Here is a 17,444-nt window from a genome sequence, read left to right on the forward strand (position 1 = left end):
GTCACAGAAGTGACTGGGAGCAACAGTTCCCATGGGGTTGTCAAACCTTGACAAGGGTAGGCTGGTGATGTCCCAAAAAGGAGATTCATTTGTTGCAGCTGCCAGAGTTTACTGAAGGTGGCACTAGTTGTGTTAAATTCCTACTTTGTGTTTTTGATGATTGCTGTATTTTTTTTAATGTTGTGAACAAGTTAGACTAAGTGCTGGATCGATGCATAGTAAATAGTAACACGTTAGGCTTTCTGATTTGTTTTGGTGGTGTTACATACTCACTGTTGGTCCAAAGATGAAAAAAAAGAATATATAAAAATAAAAATGGGAAAAAAGATTGGGATGATGCTGGCAAGATAAAGGTCTTTGTACCCTTCAAAGTGAAGAAGTCATCATTAGCATGCTTGTTTTGCACATTATGTATCTAATGCTCYGTGTATGTGTACATTTATGCATTTATATACTTGACATAAACATAAAGCAAAGCTGATACCGAAAACATTGTCCAAGTAATTGATACAAGTGTGATGAACTTTTAATCATGATTTTATGGCTCAGAGGATGACCTTGGAAAAACCTTCACTGTATTTCAGTAGTAACTAATTCATTGATAGACAATCTGGCTATATTCCTGTGAGCTCATAAAACACGCAGTTGATTAAAAATGTTGTTACTAGATGGATTTATGGGGACACTTAGATGCCTGCCTATGCTGTTGTTTTCTGTTCTTAACTTCATCTTGCCTACCTAAAAGTAGAACTCATACTATTCTCTTTCCGCTGCTTTTATAAATTATGTTGTTTAAAACTCTGGAATATTCCTTCTTATTTTCAGATCTCATCAGAAAACTAGCACAGCAGCAGTTGGGAAATACACAGGGCGATTATCAAAAGGTAAATTGTCTATGTATATCTGCATACAATAATGAAAATTATGATTTTGAAATTCAGTTTTATTTCTAAACCAGGAATTAGTATTTTAAAACTGTATGTATAGGGTACAAATACAAAATTTTTGAATAACAAGTACGGTGTTTTCATGAAAAATGTTGGGACCAATTACAAAGACAATTCCACTAGCYAGTGTAAGGGAACTACTCACAGTTAAAGCTGATCTGTAAATTCCAGCTGTAATGTGATTGTTTGCACAAAGATTGAAGGCTCTTTGTATTGAAAAATGCTGCTTTTATTTTTAAAAACTTAGAGCCGTTACTGCTTAGCTCTCATGTAAGCTTCCACTATTGTTTCAAAATCATGAATTTATATTACAAATATGTTATTTAGATATTGTCAAGAAGATGGAATGGAATGAATGTCTGATCTTCAGGCTCTTCTGGAACACAGCCTTCTGCTTTTGAAACAGTGTCAGGAGTTGAGTTTCTGCAGTAGGAATTTAAYTGTGCCCAGGCAGCAGACAAGTTATTTAATATGAGCTACTTGTTTCTGGTCCCTGCAGAATGGTTTACCCATACATCAGAGGATGAGTATGGTATTTGCATGCAGACACTGAGCTTTTGCCATGAATCAGGGTAGCCTTATGGTGCTTCCATGTCTTCCCAACAATAGCCTATTTCTCCAGTAGCTTGATAAGTTCTTCACGACATCCTGGTGTGTGGGTATTGTCGTTTTGCTGCATCAAGTGACTCTTAYTGATCCCATCTGCTTGTTTGGTGGGGCTCTGGAGAGTGGTGCATCACAAATGTTCCTGCATACCCAGGAAAGAATGTAAGGTAGGGCTTGGATGGGAGAGTCTTAGAACAAAACTGTTACACTGTAGGTGGTATCCATGACCATAAGCACAGTATTAAGTAACTGGTAGTGAGAAATCTGAGACTAGTCCTTTGTAGGAGATGTGATTATAGGGTGGCAGCTAAAATATTAGAAGTGCTTGAGCAGCAGAACAGATACAGGCCATGTGTCAGTGCAAATTCTCACCTGAATACAGTGCAAAACTTTGAAAGAAATTTGGAAAAGGAAGTTATATCAGGACAAGTAAAGTATCCTTCAAAAGACACAAGCGTTAGTAAGGGTCAGCTGTGAAGCAGCCATCATGGCTGTAGATGTGCTCCTGGAGGACTTTACAATGGAGATAGCAAAGTGTGAATCTTGCTGAAGGGTGTGGATAATGTTAGAAATGTTTGCTTATGGTTTTGATCACTCAGATTCAGGGAGAATAAATTCAGGCTAGGATGAGTTCAGGAAGTGTCCATTCGGGTGGTCTGGGAAACCTGTTTATCTTCAGAGGAAATTGGAAGAGATTGTTTAGCTTAGGAAAAGAGTTAAGAGGTGTGATTATTCTTTTAAAATACATATGGAGAGGAAGCACTAGGAAAAAGATTCTGCTTCCTGGGYAAAAGACTGTGCTAGCACAGAAGCAAGGGGATCAGAATCGACATGTGAGAGGACTTGCTCACCAAGCATTGAGAGCAGCCCTTCAGTAAGTAGCAGGATCAAGAAATCTGCTTCTCCTATTTATCATGTTAAATTTCTGTTGTCATTGCTCTGTATCACTTTTTTTAACCTATTTATAGAATGTATTAGTGACCCAGGAGGCCTTTCTCACTTCTGTGCTCTGTGTCCTAGTGTTCCCACTTGGACTCTAACCATGAMTGTGTCCCCATGCCCTGCCAGGGGCAGCAGTCTGCCAGGACAGCCCAGCAGCTGAGCCGTGCCTGCTCAGGGGAGCCAGCTCGCTGCTGCTGCCATTGCTTTGCTTCTGCTGGGAGGCTGCTTGCTTGAAACGTTCAAAATCATATTTGGTACCAGATTTATAAGGGAGGGGAAGCGTTAGTTATTCTCCCTTTAATACARAAGAAAATGTGTTAATATATTCAAAATACAATTTTGAACATTTWAAGTAGTGCTGTACAGTAGAGGTTTCAAAAGGATATATGTGATGCTGGAAAAATAATCTCTAAAATATGAATGTTTCRGATTCTCACACATCAGACTTTGCAGAGGGGTTTTGCCATCTTTAGCTTGTCTACTTCTCTTCCAGTTAGGAGWAAGGGGAAAGCACTATCAGCTGTGAACTTGTCATGCAGAGGTGAAGGGGAAAATACAATAAATTAATTTTGCATTGTGGAAACAATGGGGAAATTAAGTTCTTCTGTATTTCCTGTCATTGAATATTTAGTTTTCAGTGTTTTTCTGGTCTTACAGATAAGAAAATAGGTAAGAACTGTTAAATGCATTTCTTCAGTCTTTCTTGAATTCCTTTTCTTGTTTTCTTTTGAACAATTTATATTAAATCTCTAATTAAATAACTAATTTAAAGTGAGGTTGAATTTTGTGTGTTGAGTTAAGATCTTAAAACTGCTATTGGAGCTACTAAAATAAAATAAGCACTGAAAATAAAAAGTTAGTCAAGAATATCATATCAGTTATGACAGGTGGAATTCATGAAGAAATCACCAAACCACAAAATAATGCAATCTCTGGCCTTTTGTTATGCTCAGTGTGGAAGTAACTGGTCTGTCATTGTTTAGAGATGGCAGTATTTGTTGGACAAATCCTAGATTCCATTCACTCATCATGGAAACCAGTAAATAGCTGCTGTGTATTTTATTTTAAATATTTCTTCATAATTATTTAACGGTGCTTCTGTGCATTATTTTACTTTAGCAGCGTGTTTGTAATTGTTTCTGTGTTGTTAATTGTTATGGTCTACTCATGGTTAATTATTCATTATTCACGGGATTTATTTTTTGTGCATGCTGCCTGTGTATTATACACACTCTCCATTTGTTTTGACTTCCACAGCCAGAAAATGTTGTCCTGACTCTTCAGGTAATGTCTTATGGTAGATGTACAGCTTTGAAAAGAAACTAACCATATCTGCACTGCTTCTGTTAAAACATCCATAGCCATTTTTAATGTTACTTTAAATACTGTTTTTCTGTCTAACCGATCTTAAAAKAACGTATGCTGTCAAAAAATTTTTGAAGTGTTCAGATAGCTAGGAAACAGTAATTCTTTTGCAAAATCTAGCCAAATTCTTCTCTCAAGCATTCTAGTTCATATTCAGAAGGAAGCACAGGTCTTAATGAGCAGTTAATAATAACTAAGAAAAACAGTTTTCATCCTAGAATTGGTAATTAGGGCAGAAATTTGCAACTCTGCTAATGGTGGTAGTTGCTGTATTTGGCTCAGTTGTTTATTAGGGATTGAGAGGAAGGGCATCAGCAAAGCTGGAACTAGAGCATGATTGATATCTTGTGAGAAATTGTAACTTATTTTGCAGGACAGTTACACAGCCTCAATTTTATCCTTCTGTTGCCACGTTGGCCTTGTGCTGGTGGATCTGTAAAACAGAAGAGCATTTGAAGTACTAGTGTGAGAATTAGTTCTAAGAGAGGGAAAGGAAAGGAGAACAGAGATTTACCAGGGAAGAAGGACTCCTGGGGCGTGCCCACAGTGTGCTATCTCTGTGTGCAGACACCTCCCTGGTCCAGTTTCRGGTGCATTGTGTTTTCAGCAGAGGTGAACGGCACGGCCAGCTCGCAGCTTGACCCTGGGAACCACATTGCGGCTGTGCCAGGGCTGCCTGGCCCAGCTTCTTGGTCCCTGGGCTCTTGCAGTGTGAAAGCAAGTCAGGGTATTGCATTGCATTGTTCCCTTTCACTCCTCCTAGCTTTTGAAAGTGTCCTTTTTAGTTGCTGCTGCTTTGCTGTTTGGCAGCAGAATAAATGTCTTTACCTGACAGATCTTAAAATCTGTCTGGTTCTTCATGTTTTCCAGTCCCTAAGCAGTTTTAAGTTCAGCAGTTTGGAGAAACCTCTACCRTTGTAATTGATCATCCAGTGAAATACTTCCTTTTGGGGTTCATATGAATTTTTCTACTCTTAACTGATAAAAAGGAGAAAAAGCTAAGCCTCCTTTTCCTCCTGATAAAGCGTTGCTTTAGTTAGCCTTGCTGACATTTGTGGAGCCTTTTTGGAAACAGATGTGAGAAACAGTAAATTTGTGGTCTGGGAATTCAGATGTGTTCATTTTTAACCTGTTTCCATTGCACTGATTCACATTTATTTCATGTGAGCCTTCTTTTCTCTTAGCGCTTAGTCTCGTAGTTTGCTTAGCTAATAGTACTAGACAAATAATCATTAGCTCTCAGTATATACARTGTTACCTATCTTTTTGTCAGAAAAGTTGTCAGTTATTGACAAAATATGCCAAGTCCATAACCCCAGTAACTTAGCAGATGGTTTAGTTTGTAGTTTTGATTTTTAATTATTTGCTCTATACTGATTGCAGTTACTATGTTATATCTGCTATTACCACTATTTTTGTCTGAATTACAGGCCATCTACTATGAAATCGGTTTTATAGTCTCCGCAGCCTTGGGATTGCTATTTATTTTGTTACTGCCTCTTGTGGGACTTTGCTTCTGTATGTGTCGTTGCTGTGACAACTGTGGTGGGGAAATGCACCAAAGACAGAAGAAAAATGCTGACTGTCAGAGGAGCTGTTTTGCAACATTTCTTTTTGTTGCTTCTTTAATAATAAGGCAAGTGTGATAAAGAGAACAATATGAACCTTGGTATAGCACTTATTTTGCAGTGTCATATAAAAATACTACTGTATTAACCTACAGATGCAGAAATTATTTTATGAGACTAAGTAAGATTATTGCTTATTGAAGAAATGTAACTGCATTATGAAAATGCTGCTACCATTGCTATCCACAGGTCATCATGTACTTACATGGGCAGAATGTAGGTGTRAAACAGACAAAATGTGTGTATTTGACATTTGACGTTTTGGCCAGTCTCAAAACAGCCGTTGCAGAATATTACGTTAAACTTGTGACTGGAACTGTGTCCAGTTCCCATCCCACAGAAAATCTGAGATACCACATACTGCTGTGTTCTTGGTAGCGTTACAGTGATGAGAAAAGTAATTAAATKACTTCCTTCAGTATTTGCTGCACTGCAAATGTTCTGACTAGTTCAAAACAATGTGTTTTCTAATGGGTCCTGAGTTGTTTAAACCATGCACGCACTCCCAGTAAATCCTGGCGTTTGGAGACATTTTTGCACTGTGGTTTTTAGGAACATAATCTGATGCTGGGTRTATAATGGGTGATGAGGAATTACACCCAACATTTTTCCTTGCTTTAGCTTCTTCATGTTCTCCCTATTATCCTTATTTTGTGATTATATTAAAAGAAAAAAAAAGTCTTTTTGATCTATACTGTATGACTGTTCAGTCAGGTGGGATGTACTTTGTCACTTCACTGTAATCTAAWTTTTTTTTTTCTGCTACTGTGTATCCTGTCAAATGGTGACCTTGCTTATRCTCAAATAGAGGACAAGCTATGGTCCCAAATCAGTATGGGAACATGCTSTTTTCTCCCAGACATCACTAACAAACATGACTCTGAAGAATTTGAAGGCTCGAAAACTAAATGGTGTAGGTGATAGGTGCATCCCTGCCATGATGATAGGATAAAAATTCTTCATGGTTCAAGGGTGCCTTGAACACAGTAAGTTATTAAATTACCTCTCAGCATGTTGAAACTAGAGGTAGGTCACAGAGTTTGCCAGCTGTCTTTCCACCACATTGCAAGATGCTGTGTTGCAGGATGCTGCTTTCTGGCTATAATGGCTGAGGAATGTTGTCTGTTAGTAGAGAAATTACTGGTTTGTCTCCCTTGTTGGTCTCTTTAACTTGTGCGTTTGCTGCCAGCTATCCTTGTGGGATTAAGCATACCTAGCACTGGCAAATGCTTCTTCCCAGTTCACGACTGGCAGATCAGTGATCCCTAGTGATGAGCTTTCCAGAACTAAGAAAATTGCCTCTTTCTCTTTTTTAAAAAATTTAATTTTGTGTGAGACATCAGGAGTATCAGATACTTACCCTTACCCCAAATGGGGGGGTTGAGATCAGTCTGCAGATTGAGTGTAGATAATCTTATATGACTCCCTGGTTAAATCTAATGCTGTGAGTGATGTGCAAAGGGAGAGAGAACTTTACAAGGCTAATATTACTGATCCCAGACTGACTGAAAGCTCATATCTCCAGTATGCCACTCTACAAAGAGAGATTCTCCTGCCCTTCTTGGATCGTCTTTAACAAGGAAGGAGAAGATGCCATGCCTGGATCTATTTAAGCCTTTGTCAGGTTGCTTATTCCTGTGTTGTAACACAGAAGGACAATCCTTCTGGTAGCCATTGCCCCAGCAAAAGCATCAGAGGAAGCCGGAGGTTTACTTAAAACTTAAAACGTGTTTCTACATGTCTTGTACTGTACTCAGAAAAATCTCCTTGTGGATTTATCATCTGATTTTTCCCCAAGTTCCTATGCAAGGTTTACATAGAGGTCTTCCCAAAATCACAAATCTCGAGGACTGTGCCAGAGCTGAATAAGTAAGCTGTGACAATAACCAAAAGGGTTTAGTCTTGTGGGAGTGAAATGCTTATGGCTACTTGCAGACAGAGCCAAAAGAATGAAAACTTGAATGATCTCCAATACRGGGTTACATCGAGATGTGCTATGAAATTACTAAGGTGGGTCATTGTTTGAGTATAATTTTAAGTTCATGCATCACTGGAGGCCTTTTTTGGGAGCACATCTCCTAGACCCCTGCYGTGTGACTGGAATGTCATAGACTGCTTCACCCAGCGCTGTGCTACTTTAGAAGATGGATTTAGCAAGGCAGGCATTGCTCAGAGTACCCTGAGCTCAAACCTCTGCCAGCAGAGCTTTGCTTTAAAGGCACTCCTATGGAATGTACATGTAGACAGCTGCTGGAGGGACTGGGAAGGATTTCTAAGGGGGTGGACTTCTTCAGGATTAGCATTGAAGTGTAAGTTCTCCATCTTTCTTCCCTCTCTCTTGCAGTGCCAGTCATTCTGGGATTCTCTCATTGAGCCTTTTTTTTTTTCCTTTTTTTTTTTTTTTTTTTTTTTTTCCCAGTCCTTGATATGAAAAAATGGTTCCAAACTGCCATTCCTTGGCTGGGAAAGACAGGTTAAACGAACAGTGGAGAGTATTAGCAGGGGAACGACTCTGAATGTGGAGCTTGCAGTAGAGTGTGTATCTAGGCAACAACTCTGGAAAACTCTGGTAACATGGGGTTAGTTCTTCTTGTGTGTCAGGATACAATTTCATACTAACATATATATGATTTTACTATAGATTTTAGACTATTTCAGCTAGTAGGTTTTAATAACAATGAACATTTCTTCTCACTTTTTCACTGATTTAGTACTCTGGTAATTAGAATGAGGTTTTAGACTCAGCTTACTGGAGTGATGTGTAAAGGAAATAAAAGTTTGAGACTTTACTTTCAATTTAAAAAAAGCTCCTACAATATCTGCTTTCTGCAGGTGGAGCTTAAGGTGAGAAGTATGTTGTCCTCAAGGATGGGTATATAAAGCCTGTGATTACATATGCAGTTGTTTATCTTAAACTTAATAGGCCTTTAGGGTGTCATTTTCCAGTGCATGCACTTTCTGTTTGAAATATTTCTTTATAGATTGAGTCAAGAATACATGCGGTGGTTTTGATGGTTCTCAGCTTTTATGCATGAACACTGTCCTACAAAGTAGGATTCTATTGCTAAAAAGTAGAAGATGTGCAAATAATCTATCAAATACATGGCTAAGTAATTYTGATGTTCCAAATTTACCATGAAAACAATCACATGCTTTTCTTCAAACATCAACCGAAAGTTTAGGGACAGAGACCTGCTATTACTCACTAGTCATCTGCTGGCTTAGGCAAACATGTTTTCTCTGGGAAAATAATGTTATTTCATTAGTTCCTGTACATTACAAAGGCAAGGGAGGAACGTTTGAGTTTTAAGAARCCATATATTTCAATACCGAATTTGCTGGTAATAGAAAATGTCCTGTGCATTGAATAGAAAAACACATAGTCAGTTTTCAGTCCTTCCAGAAGAGCTTGTGTTGTAGCATCTTTCTTGAAGTGATGGATGTTAGGGAAAGCCAAGTCTGGAGGAAGGGAATGGTGTTTGGCATCTTGGCAAGTACCTTGAGCAAGCTTCACATTTGTCCTCTTGGCTTTGGAGGDTTGGTAATACATGCTGTTCAGAACCTGGAAATCAACATTCTCTGAAAGAATTTGTTGGAAAAGCTGATACAGAAATCTCTATCCCATTATTTTCTTAAATTCATTATTTAGTAGCAAGGAAGGGGCTATTCTTACGATATGTAAATTGGTTCAGGGTTTCTATTCTATTACTTGAAATTTTTTGCAAGCTCAGCCAAAGGAAAAGCTTGGGTTCCCCCCTGCCACTGGTTTAGTAACATTCATATCCATCCGTGAAACCCGACAAGAAAGTTTTGTGTGGAATACTGGACTCCTGAAGAATTGTTTAGACCATTTTCTTAACCTGTTACAGAAAAAGCATGTCCTTTTTATTCCTGATTTATGACTCTCTCCTTGTAACTGCTTATTGAATGTTGACTCAAGGCTCGGTTACGTAGTAAACAGATTTTTCCTCTCACATGTTTGTTTAATTACATTCAGAGTATWGTCACCATTGTTCTGAATACCTTGACTGTGCAAAGTATCTCTACTATCTTTTTTTGCTCCCATTCCTTTCATTAGGAAGCTGAAGAGAGAGATAGTTGTGCTCAGATCTTACAAAGTACTGTTTTGTTAGCTCCCAGTTGACCTTTCTGATCTCTGAGCATAGCATTGAAAGSACATAAAAGTGCTGTCTGTCTAAAGAACAAGGATGTGATTATAAACTCTTAAGTCTCAGAGCAATATACAAATGTTTGCTTTTCCTGATAGCTTGAGACAGTTTGTCTTCTGATTAACAAAGAAAAGCTTAAAAAGTTTTGATAGCAATTGCCATCACAGTAGAGTGAAAAGAAATAATATGTTGCCTGTATCCAAAATGAAACTGTTTACTATTCTTATCATGGAATTATGAAGTGGTTTGAGTTAAAATTTACTCAGTTCCTTGGTATTTAGGCATTCTGAGTTCTCCTTCCTTAAGTGGTAGCTGATGATAGTGGCTGCTTGAGTGTTGGTTATAGTGGAAATAAAACTGTGCCATTTGCTGTAGGTTAAGTAGGAGGATAAATGTGTGTGTCCCTTTGTTCCATAGTGACTTCTGGAGGTTAATTATTAACCAGTTTTGAAGACACAGCTGAAATTTTGGGTAGAGAAGCTGCCTCGTTGTGTCAAACTCTGTCATCCTGTTACAAATATTTTTGGATATTGAGAAAAATGTTAGTGAAGGAATTGTAATAGACCAACCTGTGGTATATTAGCTTTCCACATCTCCCGGTAACATGCTTTAAAATCAGAATTTTCCTTCCGAGACTTTTTCAGAGCAACAGAAATTCTTGTACTTGAGAGCTGTTTAACCAGAAGAACTAGGCTTTACAATGTTTGGAAAAGCTGAAGTAGGAAGAGCAAAATAAGGATGAAGGTTTGGTTTTGATCCACTGAAGAAGGAGATGAGCATCATGAATTAGAGTGTTTGCTCCTATCTTGCCATGATACACAAGTCATGCAATTTTAGGTACCTATTGGCTCTCCATCATCTCATTTATATGGCTGTATTATGCTTCCTTTGAATGCACATTCTTTGGAACACGAGTTACATTTACCATCTATCTTTTTCTCCATAGAGAGCCTGAATTAGGCTTTTTAGAAGTCTTGTTTAAAAATAGTAGTATGTAAGTCTTCTTGAAAATCCAGTTTAGGAAGTTTGACAGTCTGAAGGAGTAGAGTACCATTTGTACTTGTGAATCCCTTCTGCTGTGTTTGGATGTCCATAATGGCCTTTCAGGGTGCTGCCTCTCTAGTGCTGAGCTGTTGAATTGCAATATGAAGTAAGAGACTGARCAGCTGACTGCAGCCTCAAGGAAGTGTCTGCCCTTTAGGGATATATCCTGCGTGTGGTGAGTGGATCACAGCTTTCTGCTGGCTAAATCTCAGAGTTGGTGCTTAGCTCATCAGATGGGTTTGTTGTCAGCCTGATTTTGAGGCTGTTACCACTCCGGTGGTTATGCTTGTCTTTTCTGGGGCTTGTCTGCAAGGTTAGCTGTTGTGAATGTGAGATGTTTAAAAACTGAAGTCATCCTTCTCTTTAAGTCTGTTTTACACCTAAGCTAAACAAAAAACTGAGGTTCRTGTGTTACAAGAGAGCTTTGAAGTCTCTCATTCAACCTTTAATTTCCTTTTTACTTAYTGTTTATGCAGATCTGCCATGCCATAATGAGACCTTTATAGTGAGGAATGATCAAATAGAAAATTATCACTAGCAGAGCTGACAGGAACTCCAGCTCGCTTTCCACCTTTTGTTTCASTATCAGGAAATGCTTATCATTATAGCATTAATAGGAGCTATTCATGTGCTTTTGAAAGATCCATGCAATTATGTATATAAATTGTACCATTATGAGTAAATCTTGCTCAAGTTATCAGATGAAAAATACTCCTTTTCAGAGTTAACTTAGGAGCATTTGCTTGTAGCTGTGTCAAGGTTAATGATACTTGTAAAAGAGCCTAATGTTTCTGTCTCATACAATTCACCTATTCACATTTTCTAACAATACCCATGCAAATAGATTAGTAATTGTATGTTAATAACTTCAGAAGACTTTGGGTTGTCATAGCTTTTCCTTTCTTTTATTCGAGTTGGTAGTACAATATTGGCTCTTTTGGTTCAGTCTTGTCGTCTGTCTCTACATCCCTGTGAGAAGCTGTAGTAAGAAAAAGCAAATGTGTAAATTTATGGAGTCCTTTCTTTCTTTTGATAATGTTGGCTTTTTTTTGGCTATAGTTTTTTCATTCTGTTTTATGTTAGAATGCGCACTTACATTAACAAATATCTGTTATCTATATTTTTTGTAGCGTTGGAGTGCTCTGTGCATATGCTGCCAACCAACATTTAACTAACCAAGTCCGAGGCGCAAAGAAACTGGTTAACAGTAATTTTAAAGATCTGAAAATTTTCCTTAACGACACTCCAGCGGTAAAGAATTTTTTTCTTTATGGGGAATGATGGTGGGAGGGAAGAGGTATAAATAAGACATACTGCAGAAAAGAAAATAATTCTTTATCTTTTATATAAACTGCACCTGCAGTATTTTGTTTATCCATTGTCTGTCTCACTAAGTAGAATAAAYGGTGCAAGGTGAGATGTTTTTATACAGCTCTAAGTGCTTGGGAGTTATCCTCATGGATCAGCATTCCTTGARCAACTTCTCAGCTGTGCTTTGGGAGTATGCTGCTCTGTTGCTTGTAGTCCCTTTTCCTCCGACTGAACTAATGTAGATCACAAGCAGAAGATAAATAATTGGTAAAAATAAAGTTTTAAAAGTAAAATGTAAAAATTTATTACATGAAAACTTAGATTCCTTGTTGCTCTTTCCTGTTTCCTTTTATTTTGGACATACTTCTGTGTGCTCTGGGACAGAGCCGCAATAACTTATTTTCCAGGAATATTTTTGACTGTTTTTTTTTTTTTTTCTGTAAACCAGAGTACCACTGTACCATACTGAACAGGAAAGATTCTCTCTGTTCAAATTTTCCCTAAAGTCCCATAAGCAGTCTCCTCTGCATATCTTGTTTTGTGTTGGGAAGAAAAAAGGGAAATGCTAGTTAGGGAGACTTGTAGACAATGTGTAATTTCAATTCTTTGTGAATTTATAGGGGGAAAAAAATCTGACCTTTGCTTTCATCAGTTTGAATTATTTGAATTCAATTTCATCAAACTATTTTACTTCTGCATGATTAATAAATAAGTGGAATTCATGCAGTTACATGAAATCCACAAGTGTAGTAGCATCCCGGTCACAGTAACTGTGGGCTCCTTTCTGCTGGGCTGTATGAGAGCGGAGACATCTGGGGGATGCCATCAAATATTTTCCGATCTGGATATGTTCCCCAAAAAATTACTTGTTTGCACATGTTGTGACAGATGGGTGGTGGAGTTATGTGGCAAGAAACAGAGRTCATGCCAATAATCCCACTTGAATCAGTGCTTTTGGTCAGTCTGGATCTGACAGTGGGCACAGGAGGATCACTAAGTCACATTAGAAACCACCAGAGTCCCCTTGATAGCGTGCTGGGTTCTCACAGTCAGAAACATCAGAGGAGAAAATTTGTTATGTAGAAGTGACTACCTTAATAGAGAAAAAATAGACACTATCTAAAATGTTAATAAAAACACTGAATTATTAAATTTAGAGATGTCAGGAATTGAACACTTTTGCCAGAGGTTACTCAAAGTTTCACTTAGTAGTTCTTCAGGTTCAGTGTGGGATTATTATTTTTCTTTTTTAGACTTGGTGCTGATGCAGTCATAAGCTGTATCTCCTGAGTCATTTTGTCACACCAGGCGCATGAGTATCATACATACATACACATTTGTAAAATTTTCTTGAAAAAATGAGGACTTGTTTTAGTTTCTAACTATTGGCTACAAAGCTCTGAAATTTGAACTGATGTCCTTGACTCATCAGTATGAGGTATGTACAGCATGTAAGAGGATTTGGAGAAGTCCTGTATAAAGAGTCCATGTCACAGGAGATTTGCAGGCTATGAATATTGAGCAATAACGCTATCAGTTATACAGAATCATCTTTTGTCTGTGACATTGTTGGAGACAAAGCAAAACCTGTAGCCCTGCAAAATTTTAGTCCTTCAGTTAGCCTAGATAGAAAGAAAAACCCCAAAAAAACAAAAATAGACCTACAACCTTCTTAGTAAGAAACTTTTTTTTTTCCTCCTGTTTTATAAAAAGGAGGTCCACTTCATACTTTGTACTACATACATTCACTGCTGTATGATCAATAGATTGTTTGGAGGGAGGGATTTTTGTCTTCTTTATTTAACAGAAATCCTGAGACTGCAAGCCAGATACGCTTTGGTACATATTTGAATCATGCTTRAAATTGCAAGTCCATTTGTCAAATGTGTTAACCTTTATACCAGTTTTACTTGTTTTCAATAGAATTCAGAGTGCACTATTTTAAACATGCAAAGATCAATAAAGGTTATGTAGTGTCTTTTCAGAATTAGTTGGGAGGGTTCTTTATTGTCTTTTGTCCAAACCCAGGATTTGGATTTGATGGTAACTGAATTGCTGGTTTCTATTGTTGTGGTATCTTGGTAGACCTTAAGTTGAGACTGGGCTAAATCCACTTGGTGGGTAAAGAAAACTATTTGTATTAAGACAAATCAGCCAGCTCCTTTCCATAAGAGAAGCTTTGAGAGGATACCCAGATACAAGTTAGTCTGGTTGGTGAATTGTTTCAAAATTGCCACCACTTCAGTGCCAAGTCTTTCCATGAAGGAGGAACTAATGCCACTGGAAAAGCGAGTAACAGAGTGGAAGGCATGGAAAACTTTATTGGCTTGAAACCTTTATAAGCCTGCAGTTCCTACTGGTTAATATTTTTGAGCCTGATCCTTTACCAGAGAGATATTTTCCATTTAAAGAGGTGTCCCAGTTAAACACCTTTTTTTTTTTTTTTTTTTTTTTTTTTTTTTTTTTTTGTGCAGTTCTGCTAAGCAAATAAAATACTTAGTTAACTGAAAACAGTAGAAAGCTGGTATTTGGACATAAGGCACAAATATTTTGATTGTTTTAAAGTGAAAGTTTGACTGTCAGAAGCATTACTTTTTTCAATTTTTCTAATAGTTTTTTAAATCATCTTCTTCTCAGCAAATTGACTACTTGGTGAGCCAGTACAACACAGCTAAGGATAAAGCACTCTCTGACCTAAATAGTAAGTATTTTTATTTAAAGGGGGTTAGCAATGTGTATTAAAAAACTTCAATAAGATAATTAGCTTATAGTGCAAAGTGAAACTTCATTTATGAAAATATGGTTTTCAAATAGAAGTGCTATTCTCAGTTGTAAATGAGACTAAAATCCTTTTCACATAAAATCACTCAGARCTGGTATAATGCATAATATCTCTCAAAAGTATTTTATTAAACTATTATACAATAAGCCAGGGTAGTATTTTATTTCCTTGTTATAGTTCAGTAACTAATACAGCATTTTTTGGAATATTATTTCTCAGCTTTTAAATTGGAGCGAAATATCAAGGAACAGAGCTACTAGCAGTTATGATAGTTCCAATGAGAGAGTTCTCTGTTTATTTTTCTTGTTCTACCTTTGTCCTCTGTTCAGCTCGGAGGTGAGGTATAAGCTTATCTTCTTTCTAAAGCTGCTTAATGTATTTGCCATTTCAAAATGAGCAGTTGGAGAGCAGGAGATAAAACTTTAAGTAGAACTGCTGCACTTTCCCCATCAGCACAGTTGCAGTATGAAGCATCACTTTTAAAGCTTTCAGTAAACAAAACCAACCAGAAAATGGATTATTTTTTTTTTTTTTTAATTTAGGATTCACTTTCCAAAATTCKTAATAGAAAGGGCTGACCACAGTCAGTACAGATTACAATTCAAGGTGCATTGGTAGCAGGTATTAATAAATGCATACAGGCTTGCATTGTTGGATCAAAGGATTGTTGCTGGGATCAAACAGTTCAACTGTGGCATTTTGCCACTTATAATAAATTGACTTCTCATGCCCAGAATCKCTGCTTCTTTGTGGATTTAAAACGTATTTTAAAAGTTGTTTTCAATGCAGTCAACTTGGCATACCCTGAGGTTGATGTGTCTTGTCTGTGTGAGGCTATACTGCATGTTGAATTAGCCTGTGAAAGCAGTAGTAGCAGTAGTTGAGTAGTCTTCCTACTTAATTCTTAGCAGGAGCACTCTGGTCTGAAAAAATGCATGTAGTCTTTAAGTCTATGATARTAATAATRATRATGWTKATWATAATAATAATAATAAACAACTGACATTTGCATTTCAAATATTAGMTTGAATTAGTTTTCCCAGCCACTCCAAACTGAAATTTCAAATTAAATGTTTGTTTTCAAGGCCAATTTATGGTGTTAGTTAACAGAACCTAGGTGGATCTGTGATGAGAGCAATCATTAAATAAAGATAGCTTTTATTTTCTTGAAATACCAGAATTAAGTGTGTGACACCTGGGTACAGAAAGATTTTTTTGTAAGGGAATCAGCAGTAGCAGAAGTCTCCAGAGAGCTGTGGATGAGTTCAGTTTGCTCACCCTAAGGAAATGCTGAAAAGTGTTTTCTGCTTGGTAAAAATTCTCATTCCCAAGCCAGACATGACAGTGCTTATAGTAAGGGATGCTTCTGTACCATGCAGTATTTCCATCTCATCAAAAGGAAAACAACTGAAAAATCTGTTTACTGGGATCTGAAAATGGAGAGGACCCAGTAATAATCCAAAGGATGTGTCACATTAAAATGCTTCACCCAACTCTGCCTAGCGTTTCTCTGTGGCTTTGCTGAACTAAGGTTCATTTCTCTTTGTGGGCAGTGAGACTGGAGGGTKTGGAGGTGGGGGTAGCTGTGGCTGTGAGGATCCGTGTTGGATGGACTGCATGAGGGTACAGGACTGGGGACATGGGCTTAACACGCTTAAGGGATTTCAGCAGAGCTGACTGGCAGGTCTGGCTTGTGGGTGACCTTGATGCTGCTGGATACACGAAGAACAGGAGAAAGGTCTGAAGTTTCTCTTGCACTATGAAAACATATTGTGTAGTGAAAGAGCATGCCACAAAATTCCTGTCCAGATRCTGGACCTCTTTAAGATAGATTGTGGAAAAAATCCTGTTCCCAAAAWAGTAGTAAATGCAGTGAAATACATATTGTGGAGTTTGTTCAAACTCTGTGTGTCTTTACCTACGTAGTCGAGTGTTAGTGAATATTTTCCACCATATTTTAATTTACTTCTTTTGTTTATAGGCCTGTAGCTAGTTAAAGCAGAACTGTGTCCCTGCATTACCTTTTGTCACTTAAGTCCTGACTGTCAGACCTTAGAAAAATTTSAATAATATRTGTATATRTATTTATATGCATATGTATGTATATATGAAATTGTATATATAATATATATGCATGTATGTATATACATAATATATGTATTTGTTAAGAGTCTGACAGCATGTAGTTTGATAGACAATTTAAATTGAACTAGTATGTAATGTGGGGTTTTTTAATCTCTCCATACTACAGATGTTGGACCTGTGCTTGGARCCAGAGTTCAGGAACAGCTGGGAAAAGAAGTGCGTCCTGCACTTGATGCAGCTCTGTCAATGGCAGGAGGTAAATATGTACACGTTGATRTATAATGTTCTGTTGCCATGGTAAAACAGGCACAGCATGGGATAGCTTTATGCAGTACCATGAGCCAACAACCATTTTTATGTATGCCTTGATGTTTCTTCTAAACTGAGGATTTCAGACATCTTAAGATTTATAAATATAGTTAACTAAACCAAAGTGTATGGAGTATTGTTGATACTTAAGTWTCAACAATCAATRAAGAGGGATGAAATCTGGATTTCCTGCTCCATGTTGCTGTCCCTTTCTTTTGAATATGAGGGATACWAGGAAAACTGTCCTTTTAGAGCT

The 17,444-nt window shown here is 37.5% G+C and overlaps 1 protein-coding gene across 3 annotated transcripts in view; it reads left to right on the forward strand.

Moving 5' to 3' along the window:
* Positions 1 to 17,444, forward strand: part of PROM1 (prominin 1) — a 59,854-nt gene that overhangs the window by 21,632 nt on the left and 20,778 nt on the right. For 2 of the 3 annotated variants that reach the window (XM_057374455.1, XM_057374456.1), the window contains exons 3-7: positions 826 to 884; positions 5,291 to 5,496; positions 11,832 to 11,952; positions 14,650 to 14,713; positions 17,046 to 17,135. In XM_057374455.1, coding sequence (XP_057230438.1) covers positions 826 to 884; positions 5,291 to 5,496; positions 11,832 to 11,952; positions 14,650 to 14,713; positions 17,046 to 17,135 — 540 coding nt within the window. Of the gene's footprint in view, positions 1 to 825; positions 885 to 3,752; positions 3,780 to 5,290; positions 5,497 to 11,831; positions 11,953 to 14,649; positions 14,714 to 17,045; positions 17,136 to 17,444 lie in introns of all 3 variants that reach the window. The other variant, XM_057374457.1, reaches the window with a different exon arrangement.

This window comes from Malurus melanocephalus, unplaced genomic scaffold (genome assembly GCF_030028575.1).
Source record: "Malurus melanocephalus ecotype Western Australia unplaced genomic scaffold, MMel_1.1 scaffold_225, whole genome shotgun sequence".
NCBI classification, from domain to species: Eukaryota; Metazoa; Chordata; class Aves; order Passeriformes; family Maluridae; genus Malurus; species Malurus melanocephalus.